Below are 21,536 nucleotides of genomic sequence, written 5' to 3' on the forward strand. Positions count from 1 at the left end.
GCATATGGTGGCGTCAACCTCGAAAGGTTAACCAATATTGGCAGAACGCGCGTAATTACGTCCTCGAGCCTCGTATAGCCGTATATATATATATATATATATATATATATATATATATATATATATATATATGTATGTGTATATAGATAGCTTCAATAGTTACGCCCGGCTTCGGATGCGCAAACGTTTCCTACCCGACCAACCAGCCAACATATAGTTCCGTCTCTCTCTCTCTCTCTCTTTCTCTTTGTCTCCCGTACATAGCATCTGCTTCGCCGACAAGATCCGCCCTCCGCGTTCTACGATGAAGCGATATGCTGTCTGCCTCTAATCATCGGAGCTTTCTCCTACTTGTTCCAAGACAAGAACAAGATAGATACTCTGATAATCCATAAAACATATGGTATAGAGTGCATAAAATCTTGCCTAGTTTTGCAATCATTATATTTTTATTGTTTCTATTATTTTTGAAATTAAAATACGAGGGTGATATTTTGAAGAGTAATATCTTATCTTGGTGCACTCTGAAAATACTTCGCATCTATATTCAATTTTTGTTTTAATCGAAATGTAAGAATATGAGAAAGTCGACTGTTTTCCTTTATCGATCGATAAAGTGTACCTTGTACATACGTGTATCTTGTTCTATACGTCGAGTAATTTTTCTAGAATTATACCGGTTTAGGCATCTTTCTCTGGACGGTGTAGATAGAAAAGACGCGGATAAGTGATCGGTGCTATGGGAAATCAAAGGGAATCATCGAAGAGAAAAAGGCCGCACATTTCTATGATCCTAACATAGTCAACGTTCGTACGCGCGATCATGAAATAAAAAGCGGTATCTCCCGATTGAGTGGAAATTAAGTTAGTACCATTCGCTGACGCAATGTCTTATCTTTTAATGGGTAAAAAAGAATGACGGCGTTCAACTGTACGGCTCCGTCAAAGGGATACAAGATTGACCGCATATTTAACGATCCGAAAAGATAGAAACTTTTCTACGTCACACTTGTCACATTGTGTATTATATCAATAATGTTTTGTTACTAAAAGCTGCACGACAGATCTATCCTTGCCATTGAAATTTCCATTGACGTCTTAAATATCTGCTGTATCATCTTACTGTACACGGAGACAGCAGACGCGCTCATTCATCATCCAATAATAAATAACAGGACGTAGAATTAAGCTCGAGTGTACAACGACGCGAACGGAGAAGAACAGAGAATTCCATCAATTTACGCGAAGGTAACAGAAAAAAAAAGAGATATAGAGAGAAAGAGAGAGAGAGAGAGAGAGAAAGACACTTCTACCCCCGTTCAAAGAGTCCCCAAAGGAACCCTTTCGCGGGATAGTCGGTAACGACGTATTTCTCATTTCCTGTAATCAGAGCGTTCGCGTCGGAGCGTCCCAATCGAACCGGTTCAATTTACAGGCCTCGCGCGCGACGACCCGGGGCACCCTTCCTTGTGTCGCCATACACCAACAACGTAGAGTCCGCAACTTTCAACGCCGTTGATAAAACAATAGCGGTCCAACGACGTCGAAAGTGAACGGGCGCGTAGTAACCCGTTTAAGGGAAGAGGAGCAAAACTCCGGGAGCGGGAGAAGCGAACGACAGAGAGCGGCCTCGTCGTATTATTAAGCAAGTAAATTAATAGAGGCTTGTCCGGGGAGAGAGTGGCGAGACAGTAAGGGCGCTGAATTCCACGATAAACAATGCCTACCCGTCGGAGTTTCTCTGGCAGGCGCCGCCACCGCCGCTACCGCCGTCGTCGAGCACATGCAAACTATATACAACCCAAACGGGGGTGGCCCCGATGAGGGAGGGAAAGCCTCCCGTTGCGTGAGTCACTACGCGCCTGCCTATGCGTGAACGCCGTGCGCGAGTGTACGTGTATATATTTGCGCGTGTGTGCTCACCAGGCGGACACGAGGGTTGCTAAGCGAAGCAAGTAAAGCACCTGTGGGAGCCGACTCGTTCGGAGGATACGGAGGTGGCCGGGGAAGTAGTCGAAAGGGAGTAGACAGACGCGGGGAGTAGAGCGTATGGCAAGGGCGGGAGAAAGAGGGAGAAAGAGGAGAGGAGAGAGAGAGAGAGAGGGCGATTTAGAATCAGAGACAGGGATGAAGATAGAGCGAGAGAGCGACGGAGTTCGAGAGTAGAGCGGAGAGGCCTGGCGAACGGGCGAGCCAACCCCGGGGAGGAAGCCAATCAATAAACTCACTCACTCGCTCTCCTACGGAGAGAGACCTACTGCTCTCCCTGCGCTCGCGATGTGGCGATACCACGCGCGTTTGTAGATGTATGTACATGCACGTGCGTGTATGTACACACGCGTCCAATCTGGAAGCCCCCATTATATACGCCCACTCGGCTGCCTACAGCCATTTTGTAGCCGTCCGTCGTGTTTGGCCTAACTCGAACGCCGAGGCACCTTCAACTCTAGCCCCCCCCTCTCCTCCCTCTCTTCCTCCTCTTTTTCCCCCTTCGAGAGTTTGACAGATTTTGGAAATGACAGTTAACGCCCGAATGTTGATTCGACAATGATTATCGGATATATTACCGTATTAATGTACTTGCGCGTGATCGCGACTTGTGTAAGCAGCGAATTATGTATTACATATCCATTTATCTTTTAGCAAAACGAGATTGAATGATTCATTGTAATTTGTAGATAAAAAAATATTCCTTCATATATTACATTCGCGAAAAATTTATCGCAAAAAAATTATATTCTCCACGTCGGATGTGGTTTCTTTATCGGCTATCGATCAACATTACAGCTCATCTCAGGAGCCGGACTGGTGCAATTTTATAACGGTCCATTCTACCTCTCTCTTCAGGTGCGCACGTGCAAGGGAGAGATATTACGGATTCGCGCGATAACGATAACCGTCGTCGCGCGGAAACGCTTCTAGCGGAGTATATACGGCGACGTGATCGTGACTCTTGTTTTAATGGCGAGGAGCGCGGAAGGCGAAGAGGGGCCCTCGGGTGGGAAAGGGGGAGAGACGGTTCGGCGCTCTCCCGGTGGTGGTTTAATCTAATGGAGCCGAGAGACCATGAAACCTGGCGATAAACTTACCCGTAGGCGGCCAGGGTTGGATCGTAAGGGTAGTAACCCGTAGCGGCAGGTTGAAGGGCGGCCGTGCCCCAGGCAGCACCCATGTCCGCCGTCATGCCCATCCCCGTCGCGTCCTTCAGCCCGTACGGATTACCCTGCAAGAGCGTCAGCGATAAGCGTTATAATTTATTTTTAACACGTGTATACATATATCGCGTGTATATAAATTTCCCGATGTTAAATGTGCATCGACATGCTATCCTCCTCTTTTGCAGATTCGTAAAAAAGAAAGACTGGAGAAATATATTTTCAATATTTTTCGAAAGCTATATAGATTTGCGAAAAATTCGAGTTAAATTTTAGTTGTAGATTACAATTTACAGGTTGAGATAGTGTGTCTGTGTCTGTGTCTGTGTGCGTGTATGTGTGTATGTGAGAATCCTTCGGAGATTCAATCCAATTCATCTCAATTTTCGTCGATAGACTGCGACTACAATGAATCGTAATGGTCGTATAAATATAATACTCGACCTAAACCATGGTACACAGTGAGCGGTTTGTAGTCCTAAGAAGATTATACGAGCACGATAAATGTCCCTGAAAGAAATCTTTCAACCATCCTTTACTCTTTTGGTTACCTCGCGTCGGATTTAAGAAACGGGGAGGGAAGGGGCGATGTCACGGGTTAACCGGGCGTCCCTAAAACATTATCACGGACAGACGTCGACTTGTCGGTGTATTAATATAAGCGCGGTGTCGTCCCGAGGTGCATTATAAAAGCGTGTTGGAAAAGAGAAGCCACAGGGAGAGGAGTGAGATAGGAATATAAAGGTAAGGGAAGGAAATAAAAAGGGAGAGAAAGAACGCAGGTGAGAAAAGGAAAGAAACGGCGGCACGTTATACGGTTCTAATGGTAGCACAATGGGGTGATATTATTAGCGCAACAGCTTAGGAATGGTGGTCTTTGGCGCCACAGAGTTTCATGTTACATCTAGTCGTCATCGTCGTCGTCGGGCGTTCTGATTCTTAATTCCCTGTTCGCCCCTAACTCGTGTTTCGATTTTTGAAGGCCCTTACGGGTGCCCTTGACTTCTTTTTCCGTCTCGCTCTCTCTTTCGGCCCTCGGCCCTCATCGAATGTGGCTCCCGCACACGTATATATCTCCGTCTTTATTTTCTCCTCTTTTCAGAAGCGGCTTTAATGGCGAACTGCGGGTGGTCCGACGTCGACGCCTCGGACTATTGTTACGGCTGCGCAGTCACACCAGGGTCACCGGTCGCTCGGTATAACCGATTATACTGAGCGCGTTTGCATTAAGGTGGCAATAATCGTTGCGCGCGCCCCAAATCTTGCGACGCATGCGAACGCATTAGGGAACGCAAGGTGGTTTTAACTTGACTCCCTAGACTCGGGATAAGCTAATGCAACAGCTATTATAGGTTGTTGCAAAAAGCGCGGGCACGTATATCTATTCCGTGAAAAAATACCTTCTCTATTTTTTTCTATCTATACATTACATGTATGTTGTAATCGATAGAGCAATCTGTCGTAATTTGTTTAAAATACTTGCCGACTGCATATTGATCTCAATAAACGGCAAATTATACAACAATATTTACATAGTCGGCGGACACGAAATTTTCAACCAATAGATATTTAAATATTTATGTCCGTGCAAAATGGATAAGGTTTATTCCGTTTTCTTTTTAATAACCACTCTGCGCGCATTGTAAAGGTCTTACAGGGTTCTTATAGGGTATTTTCGACAACCCGCCGCGCCACCCACTCCTTTCAATGCTAATTCCATTCTTATTATATTATAATGCTCGTTGAATCAGACCGGCCGATTTGAATCATCAGAAGCACGTGCTTCCTGCTCAACTGTCCGATAAAAAGAGACTTGAGAAAGTAATGGAGGAAGAAAAGCAAAAAAAAAAAAAAAAAAAAAAGAACGATTATAACTACAATTAAGCACAAGAAAATATCAATGTAGTTATGGAAATTAATAGACTATAACAATTATTACATCACTGTAATATAAAAGTTTTATGTTTCGCTTCTATAGTTATGCAATTAATATTATTAAAATTTATGTTAATATTTTTATTATATATCATATTATTACGTTATAAATTTATATTAATATTATATAATTATTATATATTTATATATTATATTTACTTCATTTCAAATATAATTATAGTATTATTTATTTCATTTATTATTAATTTTACAATCATTAAAACCACAAGTAACACACATACAGACAGATCTAATATCTTATACCTTGTCCACTTATTATATGCACAATTATATTTATAGAATTACGTAATGAAGTAATATTAGAAAAAGCGTCAAAATCCCGATAATTGTTTTATTTTCATTTGCCTACTGATTAATCGATATTGGCACATTACATTTTTCAAATATAATGTACAAGCTTTGAATTATATTACTTATGTAACACAAGCGCTATTAGCGAGGATATCGATAGACTTTCATGATTATTTTCTCAAACGACTTTGTCCCCGAGAAAAGAGTCCCGAGAGACTATATAATTATTTAATCGTTAGAGGAATAATTTTTCCACGATACTCTTCTTAAATGTTTCATCGCTGGAATACCGCATAGTTTTCATCATGCAAAAGTAAATTTTTTATGAAACAAACTCTCTCTCTCTCTCTCTCTCTCTCGCGCGCGCGCACGCTTTCAGACAAATGATATCGTTTCGATAATGAATGGAACTGCTGGAAGGACGCATACCCTCGTCAAAATGCTCAAAATTCCCGACAGTAGGAACGCTATGGCATTCCGGGCTACATTGTCGTATCAAGCGTGCCGGGTCGCGTGCGCCAAATTGCGCCTACGACGTTGAAATTCCACGAACGATTGACCGGCTGGACTGCAATTTATGCCGATAAAGGTGCAAAACTATGACGTCCGCGTGTCACATCGTCCCGTGCGACAAATGGCATTCCTGGGGTTTCGCTCGGTCTCTCAGGACTATAAACCAATACGCGCGAGGGAGGATCGCGCAACGCGAAGGGCGTTCTGTCCTTCGGCTTATCGCGTATCCACGCTCATCGGTCTCAATTACATCGAAACTCGCCGACTCGGAGACGACGACCATCCCACACACGGAGCATCACATGAAACACCGACACAACGATGAATTGTATTATCCAAGAACACCACACACTATTATATGACTTGTAACGAAAATTATCCAGTGAATGTGATATAAGCAAGTAAATTTTGTTCTTTTATCATTTTTATAAAGATTGAATTTTTAATTTTTTTTTCAATAAATATGTCAGATATTATTTAGAAATAAGAATGCAACAACAAAATTTTATTACCGTTATTTATAAAGATGTAAAAAATATATAAAACGCACTTTTAATTACAATTCAGAAACCAGAAAGTTTGAATTTCAAAGAAAAAAAATATAGTTGTTTCGCTCTCTAGGTTTGAAAAAATATAATTATTTGAAAAAAGATGACTATCGATAAACATATTTTAAATAATTGAATTTTATTGAAAATATTCGAAATAAAATCAAAGTAGTTTCACTTCGGCCTTTTTTCATTTTACACGTGATAAAAATAAATCCTTTTTTTTTAATTTATTAAAAAATTGAGAATTGATATATGAGAAGATACATAATTTTTTTATAAACTACAAAACAATTTTTTTTTAGAATTTTTGTTTCTGTAAACTCAAAACAATTTATAAGTTAACTATATACCAGAGTGTATGATACACGATAAAATCTTTTATTCACTTATTATTGAACATAGTATGACGTTCCTCTTACGTCAAAAGTAAGAGAACTTGAATATGATAATACCAGTTTTTATTTGTCTAAGTTCATGGAAAAATGGTCAAAATTCATTTTAAAGAGATTAAATAATATTATTTTATAATAATATTATTTTGATATCATCGTATTCAACAGTTCAAAACTATAAAACAAAACACGTATAATTTATGTTAAACTCTTAAGCAGAAATCTATTTTACCCATCATCCTTTCTAATTTTGTACATGAGCTTTTATAAGAATCTACGGGTCATTTAATATATTATAAAAATATTATATTTTAATATCGAAAATTAATCATTGATCATCACGCATAGTTAAAATTGAGAATTTTCATAAATTCAAAAACTCGTGGATGCAAAAATATTCAGCAACATAATTTTCGTATAATTCACGGATGCACACGCGCGCAATTGTATGTGCACGCTGCACGTGACTACATTGCATGCCAAACGCGCTTAAGTGCCAATTATAAAAGCGTAACAATCTACGATTAAGAAAGCTACGCGTGTTACGCTTTTCAATGAGCCGTAAAATAACACACGGCATCAGAATCAGAACGTTACGACTTTTGTATTACGGTAAGACACGCGTGCTACAATCGCGAAATGTTACTATTGTGTTACTCGGTTTTGTTGGATGAGTTTCGTGTATCACGCTGTCGCGCTAATATTATAGGATAGCAAGCACATTCTCGTTATTATCGCTTGACATCTCGCCAAAACGAGTGTCAAGACATAATAATGGATGTATTATCTCTTGACACTCTGATGTATTAATGGATTAAATAAACAATATATTTTGACGTTGATATCACGTGTATCATTGATAGCCAATTTCTGTCATATTTTATAGAGTTTTAAAGAACTAAAAAAGTATAATTTCGTAATATCCTAATTATTCATCCGCTCTAATATTTGAAGAGATTTATCCATCTTCACTTCGATATGCAATTACTAAAGATTAATCAAGTTTGTGAAAATTTATCATCACATCGTTGATGGAATAATAAAATACGAAAATGGAATTTCTTATATGATTCTATAAAAATATATTGATCTTACTTAATCTATAACTTGCGAAATAATATGAATTTTTTACAGCTGTTTCTGTTGCGATTCTAGATAAAAAATTGGAATAAAAGTGAAATTTCTAATTTTTTCCTCTTATCGTATTAATACACGTATTTATTTAGATCGCGCTATATATACATTTAGAATAAATTTAAGCATTCTCTCTCTCTCGCTCTCTCTCTCTCTCTCTCTCTCTCTCTCTCTCTCTCTTTAACCAGAATCTATTTTATATCTGAAAAAATCTTGAAAATTTCTATAAGGAGCGTCTCCCGAAGTAAGGCAAATCCATCAACTGACGAAGCTCTCGCGTGTACTGTCGTTCCCCTATCTCGGGCAGTCCTCCACTCATCCTCCCTCGCGTTCGCGCACTCTCGTCGCCGCGGCATCCCCCGGTAGTTCTGCCATCTCTCTGTTTCACGGCACATCCCGTGTATTGATTCTATAAACTCGTTCGCATTCTACGCGAGAGCGATGAGCATTTCTCTCCTTCCTCCGTCCTTGCAGTTGTCCGCCTCTTCGACGCCGATTCGTTTGAGAGAAAAAGAAAGAAAACAGAAAAAGAGAAAAAGAATGAGAGATGATCTCACTCGGCGTGCATTCGCAATGTGTATCGTATACAGAATATTGTGTCGTATACGATGTTTTTTGCTTTGAAAAAAAGCGTATGCCACGATGTTTATGAGAAATCGGAGAATATATTGAAATATATGTGTAAATTATATAAAACGTAAATCATAAATGTAAATCTGATATTGTAATTTTAATATGTTTGTTGTTTTGTTCTTCTTTGTTTATTTACTTCATTTGTCACATAGGCTCTATGATAAACTGACATTATTAATATCGATCTCTCGTAGTTTTTGCTAATCCCGCGACAAACATCTAGATCTAGTGATAAATCCGCGACCTTAACGCGTGTTTGCAATCCACTAGACAAGTTTAATTAACTACATTAACCTCGCGATATTATTATTATGTGAAAGTGACTGTGAAATAATACATACAGGACATTTTATTAGAGTAGTAAATCTCGACATCTACGTCCGAGATCATAAATAGTTATGATATCGCCGCGCTCTAATAATAAGTTAATTTACAGAATAAGTATAACGAGTCGCGATACTCGCGCGTTGCAGGAATATAAAATCGCAGAATTGATCACAATTTTTACGCGACTATGTGTTGAGATAAGGATTGTACTCTTTTTCTTTTTCTCTCTTTCTCTTTCTCTCGTATCAGCGTTTATCTACCGGTGTGTACTGATTACACGGCGGCATCAAAAAAGCCGATGGCTTTTTCAGTCGTACAAGCATGACGAAAATGAAAATGTGTTGTAGCGATAGCCGCATACGTATCTGATATGTGGTAATGACACATTTACGACACGTCAATGGCACGCCGCCTCGTGCCATTACGGAATTGCTACTATAGATAGATTATGTGCTACATGTATAGTACGTTACTATTATAAAAGTTGATTTTAACGATAATTATACACTCACGCGTACGAAAGTAATGTTCTCTCGACCGGTAGGCTCGCATTTTTATCAAATAGTCATGATATCTCAATTATTTCACGAGTATTCATTAACATTCATAAATATGCGAATCGTTGCTCTAATTGATTCACAAAGTTTGACTGATGAAGGATCTTTGCGTACGCGCGATTAAAAAAATTACGTTTACAAATTCATGTCGTACTACTAATTGCGTATGAAAAATGAGAAGTGTCTTCAAATGATAAATGTATTCGTTGATTTTCATTACGAGATAAGTCGTGTACAAATTACACGCGATGAATCGTAACGGGTATAAATCGCCGTGCCATCGAATCACGATGTAAAAGTGAAGCACAGTTTCCGACCATATCATTATTAATTAACTTTGCTGTGGCGATTCCTTTTTCCTGAATTTTCTCCTCCGCGGCAGTTCTATTTCGGTCTCGTTGGCCACGCGAAGAATCAGTAATCGACAAAGCCGTCTAAAAGCGCCCAATTAGTATAATCATCTGATAAATTCAAATTTAATTGGCTGCACTTTCTTCCGATTTGAGATGGCATCGAATGCGCTCATCAACGATGCGTCTGTTTCGTTTTCTTGATCATAAAATTCCGGTAATTGGAGAAAAAAATAATCCGATCGCATGTTTTCTTTAATTTTGTGTATCTTACGCGAATTAATTTTTTACACGTATACACGCAAAATATCTTTACTTTCTCCATTTTTATGAAAAAACTCGAGTAAATGTTATATTTTTAAACATAATTCTAATCCATAAAATATTTTCAACGCTGTGCAAGATATAAATAAAATTGCGAAGGAAATTGTGTCGCGAAAATTATAACGTTAAACGAGTTTAGCATGATGCATTTTATGAGATTCCTGACATTTTGCGACGGAGCCAGGTCTGAAGCAACCCGCAATCGTTTGAGAAGAATTCTTTGATGACGTATGCGTGCGAATTCGTCACCGTAGGCAGCCCCTTGAAAATGTAATGAGCGACGTGTCTTCCGCGAAGCGAAACTTAAACGAGATTATCGGCCGCTTCTAGGAGAAAGGGACGGGTGAATAATTTGATGCAGCCGGTACCCGGCAGCCTGCAAAGACGCACGAATTCCTCAGCCGAGGGGCCGACGTCCGAAAGAGGGTACCGTCGCCGGATTCCAAGCTAATTCGCGGCAACACCACGTGCTAATCCGTCTTAAGTTAATACTGGAGGAGCAATAATCGCCCGGTACGCCTAGTACGACGAACCGATCAATCTGCATCCGGCAGCGGCCGCTTTACACGTTGCGGAACACGTTAAAGTGCAGGTCGATCCTTCATGGATCACATGAGCTTGTGTGATATGTATTAACATGTAGCAGAGCATAACTTAAATTAGAGTATATCAATAGATCGTCGATTGTGTGAGGTTAAAATCGGTAGATAAATGCCAAAATTAATAACACAAAAAATACATATAATAAACATATAAAAATATATAATATAAATATAATATAGATATATCAATATATTATATAATGTATATGTATATACCTATTAATGATTCTCTTTTAAATTAATCTTTAGCATAATATTATAAATTTTGTGAAGTTTTTAATATCACGAACCAGTATCAAAAAAATTCATTAACAATAAGATCAAAAGATTCACGAAAATATTATTTTAATTATACTTAATATCATCTGTTGATGCTCCAAGCATGTTATTAAAAATCTCTTGTTCTTGTTTTTCTTTATTATATTTTATGTTTCCGCAGAACGCAGGTGCGTTAAATAAGTAAATATTACTCATCAGAAAATAATACGTAAATAACTTATTAACTTACCAATGGCGGGTAGAACGCGGAGCTGTCCATACCGATACTGGGGTAAGGCCCCTGATCGGTGGTGGATGGCGTCGGCGTGGGGTAGGAGGAGTAGGAGGTCGCGGTGGGCCCTAGCCGGGGGTAAGCGCCCAACGCCAATCTCGCGGCGCTGTCGTACTGACAGCTGCACACCGTTTGCCCCGTCACGGGGTCCGTCATCATGGGCCTGCCGTTCTCGCAACAACCGGGCCCGGTGGCGGCACCACCCACGGGAGTCGTGGCGCCGCCGGTGCCAGCGGGCCCGATCCCCGTCGTCGTTGTCGCCGTCGACGAGGGCGATAAACCACCCGGGCTCAACGCGCTCCCCGATGACATTGCCGGCGACGTTGCCGTCGTCGGTTGTCCGCCGCTCACCAGAAGCTGAAAGCAAAGACGCAGATGGTTAACATAATATAATTGCACGTGCGCGACGTACAAACGAATTCCATATATTTCCTCGGGAAATTGAAAAGTTAATTTTTTCCAACTTGTTTTAAGTCAACACATGTATATGCAGTTGTTTGTAGAAGGACTTTGTTTTCTTTCAATGAATTCTCATTTTACATTCTCTTCATTTTTCAGTACAGATACATATAAATAACACGTAAAACAGCAGCTGCTCGCACGCAAATATGCATAGACATATCGCGATAAGGATATACATATGTACTACATATGCATGTATGATTATAGAGAGACGAAGAAAAAAAATTTATTTTTTTTTTTTCGTTGCCTTTTAGCCAATTTACATCGCCTCAACGACTTCCCGATATTCACTGGCATGAATATGTTGAATAGTAAATATATATACATTTATGAAATGCGAAAATATTGTAAAAAGGCTGATTAGAAGTCAATTCGCAGGCATTGCATATATGTATATAAAGTAATAATCTCTAACAAGGTGAATTCATTAATTTAAATAGATACGCACTTTGTAAGAATATCTTGTAAGAAAAAGTTGATCTAGAGGGAGAGATTTCTCTGACAAAATAACGCTATACAGATTTGTAATGCCATTAATGATAGTCTTCTTTTGTCAAAATAAAAGGTGAGAAAAAATTTTTACGATTTCTATTTTTTTTTATACGAAAATTTTACGCGATAAGGTCTTCTTTAATAATCACATCTTCTTGATCTTTAAAAAGATACTCCGGATAAACAATGTACATTTCATGCTACACTCAGTCTTATCGAAGGAGAATCTCGGCGAATAATCGTGAACGATTATTCCCCCACGATTAATAGCTCCGTAAAGCTCGTATAAACAGAAAGACGTCAGTCTCATGTGCGTGTTCGCGCGCAGAGGTTGCCTCACGTTAAATTAGCCCATTGTAAATGAGGACGGAATGAATCCCGGTAATTAATATGGCAAGGGTGCGGAGTTATTTCGAGAGGCTCGAAAGCCGCCGCGCGAGTCGGCTTGTATATCCGCGTTGATAAAGCCTTCTCTCCGATCTCTCTCTCACATTCCGTTATACGAATCGAGAAGGAAAAAGAGAGAGAGAGAGAGAGAGAGAGAGAGAGAGAGAGAGAGAGAAACATTCTGGAAAATCTGACTCGCTCACATATAGATCTTTCTATTCGTAGATCGTGTCGAAAACGCCTACGAGAGCGCGTGACGAATAGGATCGACGAGGAATTTATTTTCACAAACGATATTTCTTCCCGTTTTTATTTAGTATTTGCCTTTCTCTTTCTCTCTCTTCCGTGAATTATTAAAAGCCCGCGCGACATCGCGCTTATCAATCTCAATGTCAGTACGTTTAGAAAAATACGACGATTCGCGGCGAAGTTTTTGCACACACAGACACAAACACGTATTGGTGAAATTTTTCATCGCACGACAAAATTGTCTCTCGGTCGTTAAGTCGCAATATATGTCAGAGATTATTCACTTAGATCTTCTGTTTACTCAAAAGTTTGACCATTAATATATAATGGTACATCGTCGTACGATTGTATATCATTTCTTTTATTTGGAGGAAGAAACGAAACAACTTTGTCTGAAATCTATGCGACAATTATTTACGATGTGAATCTACTTAATTGTCTTTGTGAGAAAATTTGACGAAACCTTTCCGCACCATGTCAAGCCGTACTGTTTACAATCTCGGGTTCATCGATTTTTCCACGCGCGTCAATACGCCCGCGTATTTTCACAAGAAATATCTCGGGATTTTGCGTTGCAAAAATAGAAGGGAAAAGGGACGGCGCGACCGTCGAGAAGGAACGAGGTAAACCTAACTTTCGCGAACAAAGACTCCGCACACTCTCGTTGTGGTGGTGGAGCAGCGGTGGTATGTGGTGGCGAAACTTCGAGTTACGTGCGCGCGCACATGTGTCCCCGTTCACGCATAACGACACGCGACATTTGATTGTGTATGTGTGTGTTATGCGTGTATGTATGTATGCATGCGTGTTTGTGTCGCCCTTTTCGACGCGCGCTTTTTTTCTTCTCGCCTCTAACGAAACGTTCCGGGCACCTCCAGCGTGTGTCTGGAGCCATTCACACCCTGCTGGGTTTCCCACCGGAACCTTTTAAGATCTCGCTTCCACCCCCGCGGCAGCCGCCGCGAAAACCCTTCGGATCTCGTTGTGCAGGAAGAGTCGCCGTGATATGGCCCTATCTCCCTCGTGTCGCCTTCACCTTGTCGCCGATCGTTCCGCGACGCGCTTGTTGGCGAAGTAACCCCTCGAGAAGCCGAACCGTGTTGGATTCCGTACGAATCCCGCTGTCGGAGAATTTTTTCGTTCGAGCCTACGTATTTTTTTTCAAGCGATTGCCAACACGTGGCTGGACGTGTAAATAATTCCAAGGTCTTAAAGATCGTTTACAAATGCGTCATCAGTGAAGAAATTTCTTCCGTTATATTGTAGTTTCCATAATGATATCATTTGTCAAATAGGTTCTACTTTTTTGTAAAGAAAAAAAAGACAAAAGTGGCGAAAGCTCGATTATTCATTATCTGGAAAATAGATATTACTGGCTTGATTTCGTGAACGAAATATTCCGTCGTGATCTAACATTAATTTCATATCTAACATTAATTTCATAGGAAAGTTAAACCGCCAAAGTTTCCTGTTCATAAATGATCGATAATAGCAAGAAATTGACATATATCAACAATTGAAATAATGATTTAATTTTTCTTTTTTCTCAAACTTCCAATATCAGATGATTCTCTCTCTCTCTCTCTCTCTCTCTCTCTCTCTCTCTCTCTATGCAGAAAATTCAATACATTATGTGTAAAAAAAAAAAACTAAATAATTTATATATATTGACAGTGTAGTAGTTATTAAATCTGATTTTTTTAATATGTAAAGTATTTTCTTCATTTTTGAATGAATGTTTTTAAATTTAAACTGTGCTTAAATAGGCCAAATGGATGCTGAAGTGTTGCTATCGTATTCTTATCGCAGGATCATTTTTATTATCGCAAAAGAAAACAATACGATCGGCGTCTTCTAAGAATAATAAATTAGTGTCGCTTATCGTTACGATTAATCAAAAGATAGTCAACCAATAATTTGCCTCATGAAATTGACAAGATTCGTCACTTTGTTGAGATAGAAAGCATTCTCAGTTACAACTTTCACCATGTACAACTTAAGTAAAGATCTTTGTAGCGACAAAATGTGACGTGGTCGGAAAAGAATGTGATTTGAGATTCGCTTTTTATTGTGTTACAATCGCGAGAATCTCATGTAAAAGAACCTGGCGATAAAGCGTATTGTGAGAAAACTATTTTCTCCAGGATGTCTACTTAAATCTTGTAAAAAATTCTCTGAACTTTCAAATATTTTTATTCAAAATTTCGAATAAAGAAAATTGTTTTTAGAGAAGTTACACTTTTTAAGTGTAATTTTTTCAAATAAGTTTTTTTATTATGTATATTTTGCTAATTCTTTTGACAAAAGAAAAAAATAAAGAGTTTCAAACAGGTTTTAAAAATATGACAAATACTGAGTGGGGTTTTTGCAAGATTAACATTTTCCACATGCATTTTCATTATTTGTTAAAAATTACAATAAAGAACATATACATAGAAATATCTACATATTGCATATTCAGTATTTTAAGACATTAAATATATTATTAAAGAGAGTGTTAAAAAAAAATTCTTTTAAAAAGTCCCAATAATCTTCAAAAGTCTCAAATTCCCATAATTCCCCAAAATTTTAAAAGTTTCATAACAATTCGTAGATTTTTCTAAATAAAAAAGAAATCCCTGAGAATTTTCTCTAGAGAGTAAGATATTCTGTTTTCATTAATTTATGTTTTTATTATAAAAGTACGTGGGTTGATCTCGTGGGTTGACTTTTGTTACTTACCTATCCTTTTTTCCAACCTTTACGTTGTATACATACGTTTTCATTCATCAATACACACAAATTTCCCCACTGTCATTTATCGACGCATCGTTGCACGCGGCTGCGCCACATGCACGAACGCTCATAGGTGTAAACGAAAGGTAAGAGGGGAGAGAGGGGAGAACGAAAGAATCCGGAGAAGCCGAAGTCCTCCAAAAACAGATCTTGTACGTATAACGTTGCGATCGACCTTTATAAACAGGATTAAAAGTGTTCAAAGTGAAATTGAATAGTAGTTGGGGATTAATCATGCGTCATCGATATCACCTACGAGAAAATAATCGAAACATTTAGCATAGCTCTTATTACACTATACCCTTAATCTATTTTCGCAAACCGCGTAAACAACTATTTATTTCTCCCTCCTTTTTATTTCTTCTTTTGTTCGCCATAAAATTTATCAGTAGCTGAAATATCAACAACTGAAATTCTCAGGCAACGATGCTCGAATCCTGTTATTTGCGTTTTTTAAAAGACGTATATTCGTAAATCCATTACAACAAACTGGCAGCCACCAATTACGCGGACGCGCGATTTATACTGGAAAGATGGCGACCAAGGGAGATTGAATGCGTGGTCGATCTTTTCGCTCGTCTACCTTTCCTCGGAGACCGCTTCTCTTTCACAAGCTACAGTTTCTCTCTCGGACATGTATCTTTCTCTCTTCACCGAAATCACAACCATCGGCAAGAGTGAACAAGAATCTTGCGGCTCTCCCTTCGGCCTCTCCGGCGTAAATTCTTGTACGACAACGACATTACGAGGCCCTTCTTCTCTCGACAAATTAGCCAGCAAGCGTAGACTTTTATAATGTGCGGACAGAAGAGATCTTCAATTAAAATTTAACAGAATGGCGAGCGGTTCCAGATTGCCTTCTCGAGCAGTCTGTACATTTGCGAAAAACAACGCCGCAGAAAAGCCAAGTATTTGGAGCCAACTACTCGACACAACATAATTAATTACTTCTCTCTCTCTCTCTCTCTCTCTCTCTCTCTCTCTCTCTCTCTCTCTCTCTCTCTCTCTCTCTCTCTCTACGACAACATTGTAATCAAGTTATTTGATATTTATCAAATAAATTAAAGCAGTGTCGAGAATTCTAATAGCACGACACGGAAAAGATTGTTTAACGCGCAATGTTTAATACGACAGATGATAGTTAATGCAAGGGTTTACAAATACGAACGGATTGTTAGTCGACGAGCTTAATGCGACGTGCGAAGCCGTCACGAAAGTCGCAAGCATTACACGGGAGCGGACGGCGACAGTTCCACGTTAATTACGTCCGTCTGAGAGACGCGACAGACACAACGCGGGAGGAGAGTTCCGCGAGCGCGGCTTTAAAAACGTCACCGCGCACGCGTGTCGGAGGGCAATGAGATCTATTTGAAGCGTTAAAGACTGCTGTTAAAGTGGCGGTAACTCGACGTTAAGAAGGCGCGAACGTCGCGAGTATCGCGACGGGATATTTTTACGCGGCTCGTTGAAGCCTTTATCGACGTCGAGGGAAATTCTTACGAGCATCCGTTCTGGTCCGCCGGAATTAAATCTTCCGAGGAAAAGGACCGTCCTCTCTCTCTCTCTCGCTCTCATGAATTACGACGAATCAGATTTTCCTTCTATCTCTCTCCCTTTCTCTTTTTTCTTTTACAGTTACTTTTTTTAAGTTCGATATTCAATTTGATATATTATATAACATACAGCTTAAGAGTGTTCTTATATTTTTTAGTTGACTAAAATGTATTTATAGTTATATTATTTACGCCTGTATATGCTGTGATGTATTCTGAAACTCTTTTTACTTTTTTTTTTTTTTTACTTAGCATTTCGTATATTTTATTTTTGATTTTTCTCTTTTTTCTTTTTTAATTTCAATAGGAGAGAAAAATTATAATAATAAATAAATTTATAAATTTTTTTTAAATTTATGTTTTAAAATTATTTTTCTACATATTTATTTTACACAATTGTTTATTCTTTATATTTCAAGGGATTTAGTCCAAAACTAAATAAATCATCAACCTGTCTTTCTATCTATTATATCTTTCAAAGTGGGACTATAAAAGATAAAATAATTTAATATTATGAAACTTCTTTCTAAAGTATTACACGTTTCTCGATCGAATTGATTCGATTTCCACGCGTCTTTCATCAATCCTTTTAAAATTCGCGAAAAAAGCGATAAATTCGCGCGCGCGCGCGCGCTCGCACGCGAAACGAGGCCGTTTCTATGCGAACGATGAGACACATGCACTTTTAAAACCGGCAACCGGTTTTCGCGCGACGTGCGTGTAAAAGCGAGACACACAGAATCCCGAGACCGTTCGGCAAGTACGTGCGAGAATTCGTGGCGTAATTGCCGATTCCGTCAATCATCGGGCGACGGTGTTTTCATGCCGCTGCCAAATCCCGCGTGATACGAGATAAACAGCGCGTAATAACAAAGTATAACCGGATAACGACGGCATAATAATGCGAGTTAACGAAGTGAGCGGGGCCACGAAATTCTCTTTTCAGACATGCGATCGTGAGAAGAGCATAAAATGAAAGGCTAATATCTCGTCGGGCATTATTGTAAACCGATGCGGGGAGCCGGCCACAACAAAGTTGTAGTTTTACTCTGTAATTACACGGGCGCGGCAATTTGTATATCATTAAAGTTATACTACGCTATTGGGAATAAAAGTTCCGCACGAATCTCGACCGGATATATCCTTAATAAATTCTAATTAACCGACGCGAGTAATGATCGAGAGAAAAATATCAAAGGGAAGGATGTTAGTTTTTTTTTATATAGCCTTTTCCTTATTTGATTTTTCTTTTCTCTCTCTCTCTCTCTCTCTCTCTCTTTCTCGGATATCGTCTAATTACTGATTCATGAAAGCAAGAGGAGTGGCGAGAATTAGCGAGAAGCGCTCACATTCGCAATTGAGCCAGCTCGTCGATCTCTCGCGTCACTCCTCTGCCAAGGGTTCGCGTCGATTCCCTCGCGATAACAATGGCCGCGAACAGCGCAAAAAGAGGGCGGCGTGAATGAAAGCAAGAGAAAGATAGATAAAGAGAGAAAGAGAGAGAGAGAGAGTAAGAGACAGAGAACCGACAAAGCACGATCCTGAAAATCGATATCGCGGATGCCGAGGCACTTCCGTGTCGACGGTCGTAATTATATGCCGCGGTGCACGATATACCGCGTTGCACGATTCCCATTATTGCCATCACGGTAGTGTAACTTATTGTTAGCGAACAGAACACACGATGCTCGAGCATAGATAGAGCGACGCCGCTGAATGACGGAACGATCGCGACCAGTTTAACCATTTTAGTATGCGCGTGAGATCACAAACGTACGAGAGATATATACATATGTATGCGTACTTTAAAATGCACATTAAGAAGCGTGGTTCTATAATAATTTTATTGGTTTCTATAATAATCCTCAGTTCTATAATAATCCAACGAAAAAACGATTTGAAAAAAACCTCTGTGATCTATTTTATATATATATATATATATATATATATATATATATATATATATATATATATATATATTCCTTGATTATCATAATGTCTTCTAACAGTTTAAACACGTTCTTGAAGGATGTTGTAATATATATCCTTTACGACTTATTCTGTACAGTGTATATCTTATTACTGTTTCTTATCTACAACAATCTTACGATAATTTCAAGGAGACAAGAGATATCACTAGCAAATGTTTAATATGTAATAAAGCAATCAAAACTACCGGAATACAATTAATGCGTAATTAAAATTGTAGATTTTACGACTCGTGCTGTTCCATCTACGAAGAGTCGCGTTATAAGTAGAGTATAAACATCAATTATCGCATATGCTTAGAAATCATCGGTACAAGGTAGTTATTATCTTACAGCATGGACGTGTAACGCGCACTTGTTCGTAAACCATGACAAATTTCGTAACGCCATTTAGATAATTATACATAATTACTACGCTTATGTACATGTTAATCATTCGTTTCCAACAGTACAACCGGATCTCTTACTCCATTTGCGCGATATATGTAGATTATGAATAAATGAACAGCTCATCGTCAACGTGACATGTAACCTACATTTAATCTATATTGAATGTGAGGGAAGACATTTTTTTCTTCCGTGTGATAAGCATACCAATGAAGTAAGTATCAGAGAATACTTTACTGCAAAAATATATATTAACTATTAACGAATCAAATATCAAAGTATTTTGAGTAATCGTTAGACACGTTGCTTAAGTTTACACGCTCAATACTCGTATATTCTAACGAATTCATAAAACTTGGATAATCTTATGGACCTCGAGAGATGTGTTGCAACGAGAGGTACGGATTACATCGAAATAGCACGATGCGAAGTTTCTCCTCAAATTACTTTATGTCCCAATGAATCAATCAAGAATATAACGCGGTATTTATAAAGTGAAGGTACCGTGTTGTTCATCAGCACGATTATGCAGATTCTTGACTCGTTAGGGAGAAAGACAGAAAGAGAGAGAGAGAGAGAGAGAGAGAGAGAGAGAGAGAGAGAGAGAGAGAAGAGAGAGAGAGGGGTCTCAGACAATATTTTAATTTTAAAAATTTTTTTCCGCTGGAATTGGCAAAGCTGCCGGGATACATGGCTTCGACTTTGACGTTGCGGCAAATAATAATGCAATTTACAGCACTCACTCGCTTACAACGGATTCTTCGCGGCTGTGGCGGTCGATGCGGGCAGACCTACCCGTATTATTGCTGCACCTGCGCGACCCTCGGTGCACTTTACGTGCGCGCCGCTTTTATCCAACATTATTTATTTTCATCTTCCTTTTTTTGAAGAACACACGATGCGCGGCGCCGTCGCACGTGTATCATCCCGCGTTAAAATTTCACTGTCATTTTAATGTTAATTTTTGCACCTTTATGGATTCTCGAGGATTTCATAGTTTAATTTCATTTAATTCCTTACTTTATATACTTTGAATTGTCCGTAATCACACACAGTTTCTCACTTGGAGCTTTCGACAAAACTATAAATTAAATAGTTTTAAAAGAGAGTGATCTGACTGTTTAAAGTACCAAAGTAAATCTTAGATTGAGAGTTGAGATCGAAAACAGGAGAAGAGAATTTCGACTTGGGATCCCATCTATGAAGAACAAAATTGTAATATCTGTATCGGATGTTTGAGAAATGTCATATACTTCCAGCCGAGTATCACGACAAGTTTTACAGAATTTATCTTTTTGAAGAAAGATAATTTTTGAATTCTTAACATCAGAAAAAATAAACAAAACTATCTCGAGTGCGATTTTTTTTATTTAACATGTCAATTCATTAAACGTAACATTATTACAATCTACTTGATACATGTGGTGTGGTACATTCCATGATTTGAACTGCAACTGGAATTTTTCTTTCATATTTTTAATTCTAATATAAATTAAACGGCATTTAATAGAATCTCTTTCTTATTCAAACGATTTCCGATAAATTCACCAGCGAAATTCCGACGTACAGGATCAAGCGGAGGAAAAACTCAAACGAAACGCGTGGCTGAATATTCATCGTCGACGAACTAGAATCTTAATTACCGCCTATCTAATTTAACTCGACAACCGACACATAATATATCTTTATAATGCCGTATCATCCAACGTTTTGTTAACATTAATGTTATCCCGCATATTCAACAGCGTATTTTAATATTGTGTTCACCAAACGATTGTTACAAATGGATTTATGCGCTAAGATACCGTAGTATCATCATTTTTCGTGTAAACTTTGTAAACATTTGCAACGTTTTTCTTGATGTATTTTTAGACGATATCCATACAAAACTTGATTTCCTTTCAATCT

The 21,536-nt window shown here is 38.7% G+C and overlaps 1 protein-coding gene and 1 long non-coding RNA gene across 6 annotated transcripts in view; one reads left to right on the top strand and one right to left on the bottom strand.

Annotated features, from left to right (window-relative positions):
- The window catches only part of LOC140676464 (uncharacterized), a 132,474-nt gene extending 128,144 nt beyond the window's left edge, over nucleotides 1-4,330 (top strand). The window contains exon 3 of the long non-coding RNA XR_012048563.1: nucleotides 4,258-4,330. This is a non-coding gene — a long non-coding RNA (uncharacterized lncRNA). The remainder of the gene's footprint in view (nucleotides 1-4,257) is intronic.
- The window catches only part of LOC140676457 (homeobox protein caupolican), a 65,921-nt gene that overhangs the window by 9,555 nt on the left and 34,830 nt on the right, over nucleotides 1-21,536 (bottom strand). For 4 of the 5 annotated variants that reach the window (XM_072911534.1, XM_072911537.1, XM_072911533.1 and 1 more), the window contains 2 exons: nucleotides 11,294-11,692; nucleotides 3,090-3,223 (listed from right to left, as the gene is read on the bottom strand). In XM_072911534.1, the coding sequence (XP_072767635.1) occupies nucleotides 3,090-3,223; nucleotides 11,294-11,692 (533 nt within the window). Of the gene's footprint in view, nucleotides 1-3,089; nucleotides 3,224-11,293; nucleotides 11,693-12,245; nucleotides 14,369-21,536 lie in introns of those variants that run through there. The other variant, XM_072911536.1, reaches the window with a different exon arrangement.

Source organism: Anoplolepis gracilipes, chromosome 2, assembly GCF_047496725.1.
Source record: "Anoplolepis gracilipes chromosome 2, ASM4749672v1, whole genome shotgun sequence".
Taxonomy (NCBI): domain Eukaryota; kingdom Metazoa; phylum Arthropoda; class Insecta; order Hymenoptera; family Formicidae; genus Anoplolepis; species Anoplolepis gracilipes.